This window comes from Centropristis striata, chromosome 22 (genome assembly GCF_030273125.1).
Source record: "Centropristis striata isolate RG_2023a ecotype Rhode Island chromosome 22, C.striata_1.0, whole genome shotgun sequence".
Taxonomy (NCBI): domain Eukaryota; kingdom Metazoa; phylum Chordata; class Actinopteri; order Perciformes; family Serranidae; genus Centropristis; species Centropristis striata.
Genome location: NC_081538.1, coordinates 19,565,985 through 19,581,756, shown reverse-complemented (window position 1 = coordinate 19,581,756; position 15,772 = coordinate 19,565,985). Strand labels below are relative to the sequence as shown.

General features: G+C 41.2%; 1 protein-coding gene across 1 annotated transcript in view; it reads right to left on the bottom strand.

The window, feature by feature from the left end:
* Positions 1–15,772, bottom strand: part of LOC131960867 (NXPE family member 3-like) — a 129,807-nt gene that overhangs the window by 63,074 nt on the left and 50,961 nt on the right. Inside the window, exons 2-3 of the mRNA XM_059326142.1 lie at positions 7,383–7,826; positions 6,077–6,372 (exon numbers count right to left, since the gene is read on the bottom strand). Coding sequence (XP_059182125.1) covers positions 6,077–6,372; positions 7,383–7,826 — 740 coding nt within the window. The remainder of the gene's footprint in view (positions 1–6,076; positions 6,373–7,382; positions 7,827–15,772) is intronic.

Genomic DNA, 15,772 nt, shown 5'->3' with positions numbered 1-15,772 from the left:
CTGCCAGTGCGTAATGCTGCCAAAATCATTTTTACGCATCAGTTTATAAGCCACACTTAACTTGTTGTCCCAATTAAACATCACATACGGGATCAAATATGCACCACACCTGACTTATTCTGAAAGGATTTCCAACACACGTTTTTTCTCCGGCGAGAGGGATCTGTGCATCATGGATCGCTGTTCACCTGCAGCGTTAACATCTCCATGTTAAACCAAAGGGGAAACGGTCAGCGATCGGGACTTTGACACAGTAATTAAGGCAGGTTATCTGTGAAAAATGTGTGCGCTCCATAATCAGAATCACAAGTACTTCATTGGAAATTCGGTATATATAAAAATAGTGGAAATAGCAGAATATATATACTTAAGAAAATATACAATCTTAACATCAAAACATATAGACTTCAACATACTATCATTGCAAAAGTAAACAGCAGTACACAGTTGAAGTCTAAAATATGATATTAGATGAAAAAAAAACATCTATACCCTCATATTTAGAACGGGTTATTGATGGTGGAAAACGGCATTTTCCTTCCATTTTCCGAGAGCTATGAACTATAAAAATAATGTCAGTTGTGTGTAGTATGAGTTTAGACATGAAAGACATTTTAAATAGAGCATAAAAGACAGTAGTTTCTGCCAAACAAAAGTTTGCGGTGCCACCGCACATTCTCACGGCACATCGAAAGGTTGCGGAGCGGTCCGCACATTCTCACGGCAAGTTTACTTTTCATACATGTGGCGTGTGTGGAAAAAACAGCGTTGATACATGAGGCCCCTGGAATCAGAATATTGTTTATTGTATCCTTTGGATCCCCATTGGTCTTCATAGAGATGAAGACTATTCTTCCTGGGGTCCACATTAAATCAAACAATTATTACACAATTGCATCATTACAGCATTTATACAGAGAATAACGTGAAGTCATTCATTCTAACATGATTATAATGTATATTAACATGATTATAATATATATTAAGTAGTACAAGGCATGATTATAAAAAGAGTTACATGATTATAGAAGAGTATACGAGGTAAGCATAAATTTTACCATGACGTTCAATGCAGATGTATTAACATACTTGAGTTCAACTTAACATGATTTCATATTTTCATAGAAGACTATTGCAGCATAAGATTATGACGAAACACTGCTTCTCTCAGTTTCAATTTAAAACTCAACGCTCCACTGGTAATGATCAAGTGTGGGGGGAGACTGTTCCAGTGAGCTACAGCTCTATACATAACCCACCTTTTGAGTGCATTGGTTCTAGGTAAAGGCAAGGTGAAGGTGTTTCCTGAGGCCTGTCTAGTACTATAACTATGTTTCACATTTGTTGGCTGAAGTTGCAAGAATAAAGAAACAGGTTTATGTGAGATATAAGTCTTTCTCAAGAACATTATAAGACTATAAGCCAGTCTCTCCTCCACCAGCATCCATGTGAGTCTCTTGTGCATACTCCTAACACTTTCTCTAAAAGAGCACTGCAGAGCGAGGCGTGCTGCCCTGTTTTGAGTGAGCTGCAGTTTAAAAAGTTCTTTCTTTGAGGCACTGGACCAAACTGTTGGACAGTAATTCAGATGAGACAGAACAAAGGAATGAATTAATAGTTTAACAGTTGATTCATTCAGCAGGTAGGTAATTCTTCTGATGTTAGAGATATTGTAACTCATTGTGGACACTATATTGTTGATATGATTCGACCAAGATAGAGATTCATCCACTGTTACTCCCAACAGTTTGGCTTCTTTGACCTGATCTATAGCACTGCCTTGGATAGAAAGACACAGTTTGGGTTCAGACCTCATTACATGATTAGAGCCAATAACCATACATTTAGTTTTCCAGACATTCAGCTTTAGCTTAGAGACATGCAATGTTGTGTCATCAGCGTAAATTACAGCACGCGCACACTTTAATGCATATGGCATGTCATTGACAAAGATGGAGTATAGCAGCGGTCCAAGGCTGCTCCCCTGTGGAACCCCACTATTCAGCGTTGCAGTACCTGAGAGTGTGCCATTAAACATGACACATTGTTGTTGGTTCGACAGATAACTTTTTAATAATTTGAGTGCTGAATCGTTTAATTTATAAGCTGACAGCTTTCTGAGTAACAACTCATGATCTATAATGTCGAAAGCTGCGCTGAAATCCAACAGCACTGCACCTACAATTCATTTCTTATCAATACTTTTTAACCAATCATCTGTAAGCGATGTTAAGGCTGAGCAGGTCGAATAGCCTGTTTTATTAGCATGTTGGTGCTCAGAGCTAATGCAATTTTTGTCAAAATACTTCTCAATTTGAATAAACATGATTTTCTCCATAATTTTGCCTAAAACAGGCAAAATACTAATTGGTCTACTGTTAGGTCCTGATAGAGGCTCTCTATTCTTTTTCGACAATGGAGTAATCTTTGCAACTTTCCACTGCTGAGGAAAGACACATACATCGAAACACACTATTCTAGCCGATAACTGCAATAATCTGGCATCTAGATTATCAATGCCACAGGGATTATCACATTTAATTAATAACAGAAATTTCTCTAGCTACTCTTCCTTGATCATGCTGAAACTCAAGCTGCATTCCTTGCCCCACATAATCTCTTTTTCAATAATGGAATCTGATAGCGTGCCACGCCTAGGCAGCATTTGCGATCTGATTGCGTCAACTTTTTTAATGAAATAATCATTGAAATAATTTGCAATATCCTTTGGTTTTGTTATAAATACACCATCACATTCAATAAATGTAAATGTATTTTTTACTTTACCCACAACTTCATTAAGTATTTTCCACATTTTTTTTGTTATCATCCTTACATTCTGCAAATTTAGATCTATTGTATTGTTTTTTCTTTTGTTTGTTCGTTTTAGTGATTTTGTTCCTCAGTGCACGGTAAGCATGCCATTCCTCTGGGTTTCCATTTTCAATAGCAGACTTCTTTAGTAGGTTTCTTTCTTTAATATAGGTTTTTAATTCTTTGTCAATCCAGGGTGCTTTAACTGATCTCACTGATAGCTTCCTAATGGGAGCATGTTTATCACAAACCTCTGAGAATAATTTCATAAAGGTGACTAATGCAGCATCAGGGTGTACACAATCCAGAACAGTGTGCCAGTTTACATTTTTTAGATCATCTGTAAAGCCTTTTTCTGAAAAAGTTTTATAAATTCTTCTTAGTATTACTTTTGGTCCAGCTTCCGGTACCTTTGTTTTTATTGTTAGTGCAATTATGTTGTGGTCACTGAATCCTACAGGTACAGACACTGCTTTCGAACATTTCTCTGGGTTATTTGTAAAGAGGTGATCTATGCAAGTTGATGACAGTGAGCCTTGCCTATTAATATTAATTCTAGTTGGCATATTTATGATCTGAGAAAGGTTACATACAGCAGCTGCATCACTCAGCCTTTTCCTCAAAGCACAATTACAATTAAACCAATTGATATTCATATCTCCAACAAAAAAGACCTCAAAGTTTTTGTCAGTCACATTCTGTAGCATACTACATATATTGTCTAAATATTCCACATTTGAACAAGGTGGCATATAACAACAACATATTAATATTGGTTTACAATAAGGAATGTGAATTTGAAGCCATAAGGCCTCCACACCATTCCTACTCAAATCATTTCTTTTAGCTGGAATGTGCTCTTTCAGGAAAAAAAGCAGTGCCACCACCAAATCTATCCCTATCCAGTCTAAAGAAGTTGTACCCCTGTATAGAAACTACTGAATCTGCTATTGTGCTATCTAGATGGGTTTCAGAAATGGCCATTATGTGGATATCATTGTCATGCAATATTGAGCTTAACTCATTAACCTTGTTTTTCAGACTGCAGATGTTTAAGTGAGCAAATTTGAAACCTTTTTTTGGTATTTTAATAGACATGTATGTCCAAACTACTCAAACAAAACAAAACAAAAGACAATCCCTAAAATAAAATGTACACTGCTATTTATCACTTAGTCCAGTAGACTTCATTTCGGTGTGGAAGTCACAGGGGAGGGACCAGCACTGGTGTTATGGTTTAGACCACTCCCCTTGGTGGGTGGACGACTAAATAGTCAAATTTCAGGTACGCAATGTCCCCTCTGTCCCAAGCTTCTCTCAATTTTGGCAGTAGCTCCTTTCTTTTCTGCCTAACTGCCTCGGAGAAGTCCTCATTCAGGAAGACCCCTGGGGCAGTTCTCTTCAGCTCCTTTCTCCTAGACCAGACCAGTTCTCCGTCTTTGAAATTTAAAAACTTAGCCACTATGGGCCTCTGACGCTCACCTGTGGGGTCCCGCTTCCCCGTGCGGTGGGCTCTCTCGATGACCATGGCTCCAGTATCCAGCTTTAACTTCTCAGAGATCAGGCTGCGCACTTTCCTCTCTGCATCAGCTGGTTTCTCCCCGTCCGATTCCTTAATTCCGTCAAAGATCAGATTATTCCTTCTCGACTGGTTTTCCAGGTAGTCAGCCTATTTTTCCAGTGCCAACAAAGTGTCACATATAGTGCGCATTCCACCTTCTAGGGTGTTATGGTCACTCGAAACTTTGGAGGTTTTGACTTTTATCTCATCCACTTCCTGTTGTGTGTAGTGGATGCTGTCTTTTGTCTCCTGAATGTTTCTATTCATTGAGTCCAGACGCTCATTAGTGGAATCCATGAGCATGCGAATACATTTATTAAATGTGTCCACTTGTCTGTCCAGCATCTCCGTGTAATGTGCCTTTTGCTGTGCCAGCACCTGGTTGACGTGTTTCTTGACAGCGTCCATAGCAACCAGCTCCGTCTCCACGTCGGCAGCCATATTAGAGGCTTCACCGTTGGTCTCACCTTTGTTTTTCCTCCCCTTGGACATTTCTGCCCAAATAACGACTGGGGGGTCCCAGTAAGTTGTGACTGTTGTCGCTGAACAGGAGTACCGGTGCGATCAGCGCGATCCGGCCGAGACGGCTTGCTTCCAGCTGATTGTCACAAGCTGTCAGCTGTCAGACGCCGCAGTCTAGCCTAGCCGCTAGGCTAGGCTAACCCGGCTTGTCACGGCACTGGAGATTCAAAGTACAAAAAGCACTTTCCGATGATTAAATTACATCGATCGGATAAGAGGTATCATATGTAGCGAACTGAGTCTGCCCAAACGTTATGAACTACATTGTGTTCAGTCTCAGCACTCTGACAACCTGACAGCACTCTCTCTGTTCCGTACGATATCTACCTAGGATTATCTCAGACCACTCTCCACTGACACTTTCGTTGATAATGCCAGAGATAATACAGCGACCAGAAGGCGGCTGAACCCCTCTGCTCAAGAGCTTAATTCATTAGGGACCAAATTACGTTTTTTTGTGAAACAAACTGCCCCTCTACCTCCAATATCCAATAGACAATTTCTTACACCAATGGCTTAAAGAAAAAACACATGTCTGAAATTAATGAGTTGGAGAAGGAAATATCACGCTGAGAGAAAAAACATCAAATATCACGCTCCAGAGAAATGTATCGATCGCTAGAAAACAAAAAGCTAAAAATATAATCTGTTGAACACTTACAGAATAGAAAAAAAACCTTAGAACCAAACAGAGATATTATGAATTTGGGGAGAAAGCACAGAAAGTTCTGGCCTGGCAGCAAACGAGAGCTAACAGGAGGGACAATTTGGACTTACATTTGCCAATAACACAACTCCAGGAAGAAATGCTTACATTGCTTCACAGCTGGGTGTAAATGACACAATGCTTTTGATGTCATGTAATCACTTTCTTTCATAAATTGATTTGATAGTTTGTTGTGCTGCCACTAAGAGGCAAACTATTAAGCATGCAGCTTAATGCTGCGAAGAAGACCACATCCAAAATAAAATGTATGATTTAACAGTAACTTATATCAAGTGTTAGATTGATTAGGTTGATGTGCAATATCTTAAAACTAGAATAAATAAGTTATAGTGTCTTTGGAATCAATATTGATGGCCTGGATTTACACACTTCTGATATTTCACCAACTAGATACACAATAAATGTATGTATTTATCAGAAGTCACACAAAATACCAGTCTCTGCTCTCTCACCTTTGCAAAAGCTTCTTCTCGTTGGCCTCAAGGTTTTCTTTGAATCCTCCCTTGGCATGGCTGACCCTGGCACCACAGCTCAGTTTCTTTGGCTTGTAACAGAACCAAGGTTCGCCTGTATGGAGGTCAGTGTAGTTGCACAGCGGCTGCTGTGTTGGACGTAGGCAGACGTTACAGATGGTTGTTTCAGAGAGTGAGCCTGAGCGGAAGACACTCTTGAAGTAAATCCTGTCAGGCTGTTCACTGTTCAGCCTGTTCAGCACTGGGATAGCCTCACTGGGGTGGACCAGCATCACCTGATTTGGTAGAGAACCAGAGTTTTCACAAAGTCCAATCAAGTTCACTCAATAAAGGGGAAACTACTTCAAGCAGCACACTTTGACATATTTTTGTAAACCAGACTGATCCTCAGAGGCCGTCATCACAAAACATCTGAAGGCTAAAAGTAGCTCCTAACTTGTTGATTTCAAGTAACTCTTAAAAATAAGGGATGTGTCAGTCCTAATTTCAGGACTTCTACATTTTTTATCTCAGAGAATTTCACAAAGTGTTTTAGTGGCTAAAACCATCTCCTAAATCTGTGAAGAGTCAAAAGTAGTGAAGAGGACTCCTATGTCACGAAGAGCAAATCACTTACCAAATGGACAGTCTGTCCCCATCAACATGTAGAAACCTTTAGTGATACTGATCTTTTGAAAATAATTTATTTGTCTTCAGGCATATATTTAGCCATGCCCTTTTTGACTTTTGCAGTAAAAAAAATTTAATCTGAAATTATTTGCCTCTTATGGACAAGTTGTGCACCCATTTTGGTTTTTCTTTGCACTTCTTACAATCAGCCATGGTTATTGTAATATGGATACCCACTAATTGGTAATGAGCTGCCAGTCATGTTAGGCTGACAATTACCTGCACATATGTGTGGCGAGCAAGTAGCCTACTCTTTGTTTCATGTTAAATCAATGACACTTATCCTGCATCTTTATTTGGATATGGCAACATGCCTCCAACAGTATTCATTTAATCAATTCACTGAGCAAATCCCCCAAAACAACATGGTCTCCCAATTCCTTAGTAAAAGTTGGTCACAGCAGCTTTGTGAACAGGTTTAAAATGCTTTAATACTGCCGCTGATGACAATCTCTGAAAAACAAATTTCGCCTAAATTCCTCCCCTAATCAGCACTTGTCCAGCCATAGCTTAACAACTGCAAATATGCATGGCAGGTCTGTTCAGCTTCAGATTATTGCAGGCCTGTAGTAAGATGTAATGAATCTTATTTTAACATGATAGTTTGAAGCATCACCTGAACCTGTGCGTCTCCTTCCCAGAGTAAAGAGAAAACAGCAGAGTAGCTGCCATTGAGATGATCCACCACCTGCCCAGCCACACCTGCACCAAGCTTCTGATTGTGCAGCTTGGCGAGTAAGAAGTCTCCCCCAAACTTCTTGGGACGGCCTTGGAAGTCAGACATTTTGATCAGAACCTCCAGCTGATCCCCAACATGCCACCGTCCTCCTCCCCTCCCTGGGAGAATGGTGAAGGAGCTGTGAGCTGGATGACTGGTCTGATCCAGGGAAAGAGGAGCTGGCAAAAGTGGAGGTTCAGGCCAAGCAATGGTTTCTAGAAGGAGGATTTCCTCCACAGCATCCTCTGGAGACAGTGGCTGGAAGGTGCAGAAGCCTTGATGCATGTCAGGGTCTGTGGAAACTCTTGGGACAGGGATGTTGATGTTCACTTCCTGTTGAAACTGGCAGAGGGGCAAGACACAAGGTGACAAAGATGCATTAAACAAATGTGCTAAACGCAAATTAAGTAAGTAAAGCATATATAGTATACAATTTGTATTGTGTATTTTAAGTTCTCGTTCACTGAAATGTATGTTTTGGGATACTTTTTGTCATTCAACTCTGGGTGAACTAAACCGAAAGTGGCTTTTTTTCCGCTCAGTGGTTTGATGTCAATGCTGAAATATGCATCAAAGAGGCCGTAGTTGAATTTAGAACTCCTCACCACAAAGAAGACAATCCAACCAATAAGCATGATGCCACTGGGATGTTTTCGTCCCAAGCAGGTTTCATGCATTTTGACGGTCAGTATTAGGTGAAACCAGAGGACATAAATCCCCAGCAACTCTCACTTAATCAAGCAATAGGTTAACAACCAAGCCACAACCAAACGTATCGCAGCCCTCAACAGGCCAAATGTCCCCCTTTTTCCTCCTTTTTTCCTTGTCTGGATTGAGCAATTTTCAACGTCATAAAAATAATTTATAGGCCATTTCAAATAATACATTTTATTTACGGGCGCCTTTCACGTCACTCAAGGTCACCTTACAAACAGAGCAAAAAACACTAGATAAAAACAAACCACAAACAACTACATAAAAACAACAAAAATTAGGATGGCAAGGTCAAACAGAAAAAGGCTAATCTCAACAAGTGAGTCTTGAGCTGTGATTTGAAGGTGGAAAATAGAGGCAATGTTGCGGATGGTTTGTGGGAGAGAGTTCCAGAGACGGGGGGCTACATGGCGAGAAGCTCTGGACCCCATTGAAGAGAGGCGGGCAGGAGGAGTAGAGAGGAGCATGGAGGAGGAGGATCAGAGGGTCAGAAAGGTACGGAGGAGCGAGTTGATGAAGAGCTTCCAAAGTAAGAAGTATCTTGAAAGCAGCAGCACAGAGAGCAGCAGCAGCACAGAGAGCAGCAGCAGCAGCTGAACGACTGGACACAAGTAATAAACATCAAATCCCGAACAGCCAACAGTTTAATCTCCAGGTGCTAGTTGACTCTTACTCAACACAACACAATCTACATCTAAAGAGGAAGCAGGAGTGCTTTCCTTCCAAAACCGGAGCGCTTCCCTCCAAAACCGGAGCGCTTCCCTCCAAAACAGTAGCGCTTCCCTCCAAAACAAGCTCTCTGGGATAAGCTGGTAGCCATCATGGCTCCACTCACCTCACCATCCTGTGACAGCTGCACCCGCCTCGCTGAGAAAGTCACCATGCTTGAAGGACGCATTTCCAACCTGTATCAGATCCGCGAGGCTGAGCTGTTAATGGACACGATCACCTTCGATCCACCGGGACCTGAAGCCACTGCTCCCGCAGCTGTCACTTCTCCTCCGGGCATCAACCTCCATCGATCACTGGATGTGCCAAGGTGCCAAGCCCAAAGCTCAGGGCTTCTCCACCCCATCTGCACCTGAATCCTGGTCGCGTATCACCAGTCATGACAAGCGAGGGCGCCGCTCCTCTCCCGCACATAAACATTACATCCACTTGGAAAATAGATTTTCCCCTCTTGACCAAGATAACTCTACTCCCCCTGCAGAGGAGCCCCGATTCTTCACACACAAAATCATTACTATTAGACAAAACATTACTGCCCTAAAACCTACAACTGAACTTTCCCTTCCTTTCTCCAGAAACTCCACCTGTGTCATGCCTCATTTTAACTGTTTAAATCTGATAGAACTTGGTGATATTGTTGGTCAGCTCAGGTCCACCACCTGCTGCCTGGATCCTCTCCCAGCTGCATTTTTCAAAAATGTTTTTAACTGCTTAGCACCAGAGGTTTTACATATCATTAACACGTCTCTTCAGTCAGGTATATTTCCCACATCATTAAAAACAGCTGTCATCAAACCACTTCTGAAGAAAAACAATCTGGATCAAAGTGTCATTGCAAATTACAGGCCCATCTCCAACCTACCATTCCTCAGTAAAATACTTGAAAAAACAGTTTACATTCAGCTCAAGAATTATCTAGCGTCAAATAGCCTCTTAGATACTTATCAGTCTGGTTTCCGTCCCCACCATAGCACAGAAACAGCACTTATTAAAATCCTCAATGATCTACATATAAACACAGACTCCAAAAAAATTTCCATTCTTGTTCGACTCTACCTTAGCTCTGCATTCGACACCATTGACCATAATATCTTACTGGAAAGACTCGAAAGGTGGGTTGGTTTGTCTGGCCCCGTTCTAAACTGGTTCAGAACCTACCTTCAGGATAGGCAGTTTTATGTCTCCATCGGTGAATTCTACTCAAACAAAATGAACATTACATGTGGGGTACCACAAGGGTCAATTTTAGGATCACTACTGTTCAATCTCTACATGCTTCCACTCTCACATGTCATACGCAAACATAAAATAAGTTATCATAATTATGCAGATGATTCACAACTTTACATTTCACTACACCCCGATGACCTATCACCCATAACATCCCTCACTCAGTGTATCAAAGACATTAATCAATGGATGTCACAAAATTTATTACAACTAAACAAAGACAAAACAGAAATACTTATCTTTGGTGCACAGGCTCACAGACAGAAAATTGCAGCACATCTCAACTCTCTCTCTCTTGACAGCAAAACTGAAGCAAGGAATCTGGGTGTAATTATCGACAGCAATCTAAATTTCAGAAGTCATATCAACCACATCACCAGATCATCTTTCTATCATCTCAAAAATATCTCTAAATTGAGAGGCTTTCTGTCAAAATCCGACTCAGAAAAATTAATTCACGCATTTATAACAAGTAGACTAGATTACTGCAATGGTTTATTCACTGGAATCTCCAAATCAAGTATTCATAGGTTACAACTAATTCAAAATACAGCTGCGCGTATTCTCACTGGCACCAAGAAATATCAACACATCACACCCGTTCTTAAATCTTTGCACTGGTTACCCATTAGAACAAGAATCGATTTCAAAATACTGCTCCTGGTTTATAAAGCACTACACGCCTTGCACCTCAGTACATCACAGATATGCTCATCACCTACACGCCAGCAAGAACACTTCGGTCAACAGGCAGTGGCAACATACTCATCCCTCACACCAGATCCAAAGAAGGAGAAGCAGCTTTTAGTGTTTATGCCCCGCGAAAGTGGAACACCCTGCCTGACTCAGTTAACCCTGTAAGACCCAGTGTTGCAGAATTACAACAATTTTGGTTATCCCCAAAAAACCTCTAAATTTTTTTTTTTTTTTTGGTTCAACCACATTGACATGATCATTGGGTCCTATTGTTTGTTCTCACAATGCGTTTGGATCCAACATTTGTATATAAGGCCCGCCCTAGGGTCAAGAAGTCACACAACTTCCAATTTTTTGATCGAGCAACATCCCTTCGATTTACTGGACTGGATTTATCTGATTCAAGTAAGTAAAATGCTTTGAATATTTTTTTTTGTGTTTATTACAGTGTCTAGAACATGAACATATGTAGTGTTTGTGGAAAATGTGCCCTACATTTTATTTAGAGCTTGTTTTATAAGTGTTGCAATATTACAGCGTTGGGTCAGAGTGGTAGTCAAAACAGCCCTGTTTTTGAGAGGAATGTCTTGAGAGGAACTTCATTTAAAATGTTTACAATATAACTTTAAACTACACATGATTTACACATTCTAGCCTGAGCCTTATATTGAATTACATATTTATTGTATTAGAAACTAAAGTGCAAAGATATATGGCTGTATCTAAACATTTTCATTTACTTATAATGATTTTTAACCACCTTCAACACTCTCAGTATTTTCTCCTTATCACAGAATGCAGGACTTTTTACCAAAGAAATTCTGTTTGTGCATGTCTGCCCTTTGTCTTAGTCTCTATTGATAAGAAAATGCTCCTATCAATTCATAGTCAAAGCAGTTGTGGGGGATGCTCCTGGTGCACTTGTTGCATTGTTCTGGAACAGGTGCTAATGTTCAGGAATGTAAGGTGTGGTTGTAAGGTGGAGGCTACATGCATTCCTATTAGGATGATAATCACAGTCTACGATAGGTCAATCATACAGTATTGTATGGCCTGTGAAATGTGTGAATTGGCTACTTCAGTGCAATGTGTAAACACTTCAAAATGAAATCAGTCTCCCCACCACCCCATCTTTCCTGCTCGTCATCCGGAATCTAGTAAGCATGTGTGCTATTTGTATATACAGTGTACATTTGTTTCAATTTTATTTTTTCCATTTCAGAATGCAACCAGCAAAGAGAGCTTGCATCCTCTCTCATTCTGGTAATTATCTATTCCTGCTATTTACCTTGTTTGTGATATATTTGACTGGTATCTTCATGCGTATTTGAGATGTATATAAATTGATATATTTATTCTTTTTTTCCCTAATCAGGTGGGCACAGCACCCAAAACTCCAAAGAGAGGACGGCCATCGGCAGGCAACAGGAGCCCAGACGCAGCAGGGAGCCCTTCGGATGCTGTAAAGAGACCATCCTTGGGTGATGGGAGTCCAAACGGTCCCTCCTCCAAAAAAACATGTGCACACCCCCCTCTGGATGTGCGCAGAGACCTCACTGGACACTTTCCATACAAGACGACAAGAGGACGCTGCAGACATTGCAGTAAAGGGTATACAAATACCCAATGCAGCAAGTGTGATGTCCGCCTCTGCTTTTCAGAGGACAAGAACTGCTTCTGGGACTATCACTGCAACTGACTGCAACTTAAAATGTAAATAATGTAAATAAATGTCAAAGTGCTTGTTTGAATAAATCACACTTCATAACAACATGACTAAGATTATTATTCATGCTATATACTGGTTTGGGAAAAGCAAAACCCTGCAAATGAATCCTTAGTTCTGTACTGTTGTTCAGACAATGAGTGGAAATACAGGAGATTCTGCTACCCATTAAGCCCAACGTTGCAATATTACAACGTTTCCGTAAAAACTTACTAAAACATAAAATTTTTGAAAACTATGGAAGAATTATCCTATCTTTATTCAAGAGCGTAGATTTTCAGTTTGAGAGCATAATTTGTCTTTCTCGTGCTCTGATTTGTTCTCCTCATGCTCACATTTTGCCCTCGCACTCAGATTTCTGCTGCTTTCTTTCAAAATGTATGCGTGCACTTAAAAATCACATGCTTGTGCTCACATTTCTTCTGCTTGGACACAAACATTTTGCTCGCACTCAAATATGTCCTGTGCTCGCTCAAATCTAAAGTCTACGCGCTCAGATCTCAACTCTGCGCTCTCAAAACTTTTGTGCTCGGACTCAGAACACGCACGTCCTCTCAGGTTGAGGTGTCTGCTAAGACTGAACGATGTCCCGCCCTGCGCTTAAACTAGTGTGTTTCACCAGCCAATAGGGAGACAGCTAGATTGTGACCCCGTCTTAGGTGCGTTGCCTCGCCTTTTTGAGCGCTCCGTCGGGGCGGGTATATGGTCTGTTTGTAAAACTGCTTCGCTCTTAAAATACACCAATTGACCATATTAGCCAGCTATTTGAATCGTCACCTATTTAAGACGCAGCATATTTATGTAGAATTAATCTTAAGTAGTCCTAAAAAGAGTTATCGTAGTTTAGATTATATATATATTTTTTTAATTATTATTTATATATATATATTTATTGTTTTTTATTTTTCACCTGTTCAGTGGTGTCACGATAGTCCAGTGGTGAAGGACGCTACCATCTGTTGCATTTTAAACCATGGGACGCCGGTTCGCATCCCGTCCGCTGTACTCTTGCTGCATGTCTTATTATGATTTACATTTTTAATTGATAAATTAATGTAACGGTAATACAATCCGTGTAACCAGCTGCTTCTCTTATTGAAACGTTTAACAAGAGATGATGGGTAAATAGACTTGGCTACGTGATTAAAAAGGTAGGCTATAATGAAAAATACACTATGATGATGATAATGATTTGAGGATAACATTTGTGCGTGTAATGCAGTGTATCACCGTCCTATTTACGCGGTCAAAGCCAGGGAGCGCGTAATTAGGCTCATGTTGGTAATGCTTTCACTTTCACAAGAAGAAGACTTTGAGCAGGATTCGGAGCGCGGCAGCGAATGAATGGGAGACGAGATGTATGGCCAAAGACCTCAAGTAAGTTCATTGCTAAATGAACTCCCACATACTTTATCGCACATTCAAAAAACTTATATCCACGCGTTCACTGAGTTGAGCTGAATCTCGTGATATAGGCCACTCCCATTTTCGCCTAGAGTTTTTTTTCGCAAATTCGCGAAATGTCGCAAACCTACTTTTTCGAACTCCTCCAAGGCAATTTCATCGTTTTGCACCAAATTTTGCAGAGAGCATCTATGGACCCTCATGACAAAAAGTTATTTAAAGAATTTTGATTACCCAAAGAATACTCAAGTTATTAAATAACAACTTCCTGCAGGTGGCGCTATTTTCAACACAAAACACAAAGTGTTGCATATCTCCACATTGGTGTGTCTGAATGACATGAAACTCAGGTTACTACTTCCCCATGAGCCCCTGAGGCTCTCTGCAAAATTTTGGCCGATGACCACTAGGTGGCGCTCTTTTAATTGAAGTATTTTATATCTCCACATCGGTTTGTCGGATTAACACCAAACTTGGTATACTTATTGTCAATGCCCTCCTGAGGATAACCCTTGAAGATTTTATTGATCGGCCCCTAGGTGGCGCTCTGGCAGCAGTTTAATTTAATAAGTGCCACTGTGCCCAGACCACAAGACTTAAGGCAATGAAATTCATAGGGGTGGTATAGACTGGCCCCTGTAACGCACAAACCCTGACGGCAGCATGCCCCGACACGCGTGTACTGCGAGGGCCCGTTCAGTACTGCGCGCAGTCCTAGTTAGGGACCGAGCACCGAAGGTGCGAGGACCCTATTGTAATTGGTCCGTTTATTATTATTCTTTTTCTTGTGATTTTCTAATCGCCTTTTTGGGGCCTTTCTCATATTCAAAAACTCCTGATATTTGGAATATACATACATCTCCCGTGAAATTTACATATTCTAGTGGTCCCGGGGATGGGCGTGGCACAATGGCTCACCAGCGCCCCCTACAAACTTTTCTGCCGTCAACGCATTACTCCTACTGATTAAACCCTATCCACTTCTTACTTGGTCAGTGTCATCATGAGGCCTTTGGGATGGAATGTACTCAAAAGCTTTACTGCCCGTCACACTATATGGGTGTGGCATGGAGGCAAAATATGAAAACACGAGCCTATATAACTCCACCATACATTGTCTCATCTGTCCCACACTGCTTGCACGTGATGAGGGTCCAGCTCTGAACACACCCACAAGTCAATATTGACACACAGTCATAGCGCCCCCCGCTGGCAACAGGAAGTCACATGTTTTATACTTTGCCCTAGCAGTAGGCTTCACGAAGAGACACGAAAATTGGTACACACATGAATCATGTGGAGAAGCACCAAAAAGCCTCTTGGACCCATACCTCAAACCCTACAGGAAGTCCGCCATCTTGGTTCAAATTTCGCACAATTCATCGATTTCACCCATTTCCATGCTGCATACTTTAACGAACTCCTACTACAGATTTCACCCCATTGACTTCAAACTTGGTCAGTAGCATCACAAGGCCTTTGGGATCAAAAGTTATTGAAAGCTTCACCGCCGCTCACACCATTTGGGCGTGGCATGGCAGCAAAATATGGCGTCTCGCCATATAACACAAGACTGCATAACTTGACAATGGATTGTCCAATCTATCCCAAATGTCACACACGTGATGAGGGTCCAGCCCGGGACACACCCACGTGTCAATAGTGACACACAGTCATAGCGCCCCCTGCTGGCAACAGCAAGTAACATGTTTTACACCTACCATGCGCCCACTGGTAGGAGACACGCCATTTGGTACGCATAGAGACTGAGTCTACAGCGCCGCGCCCG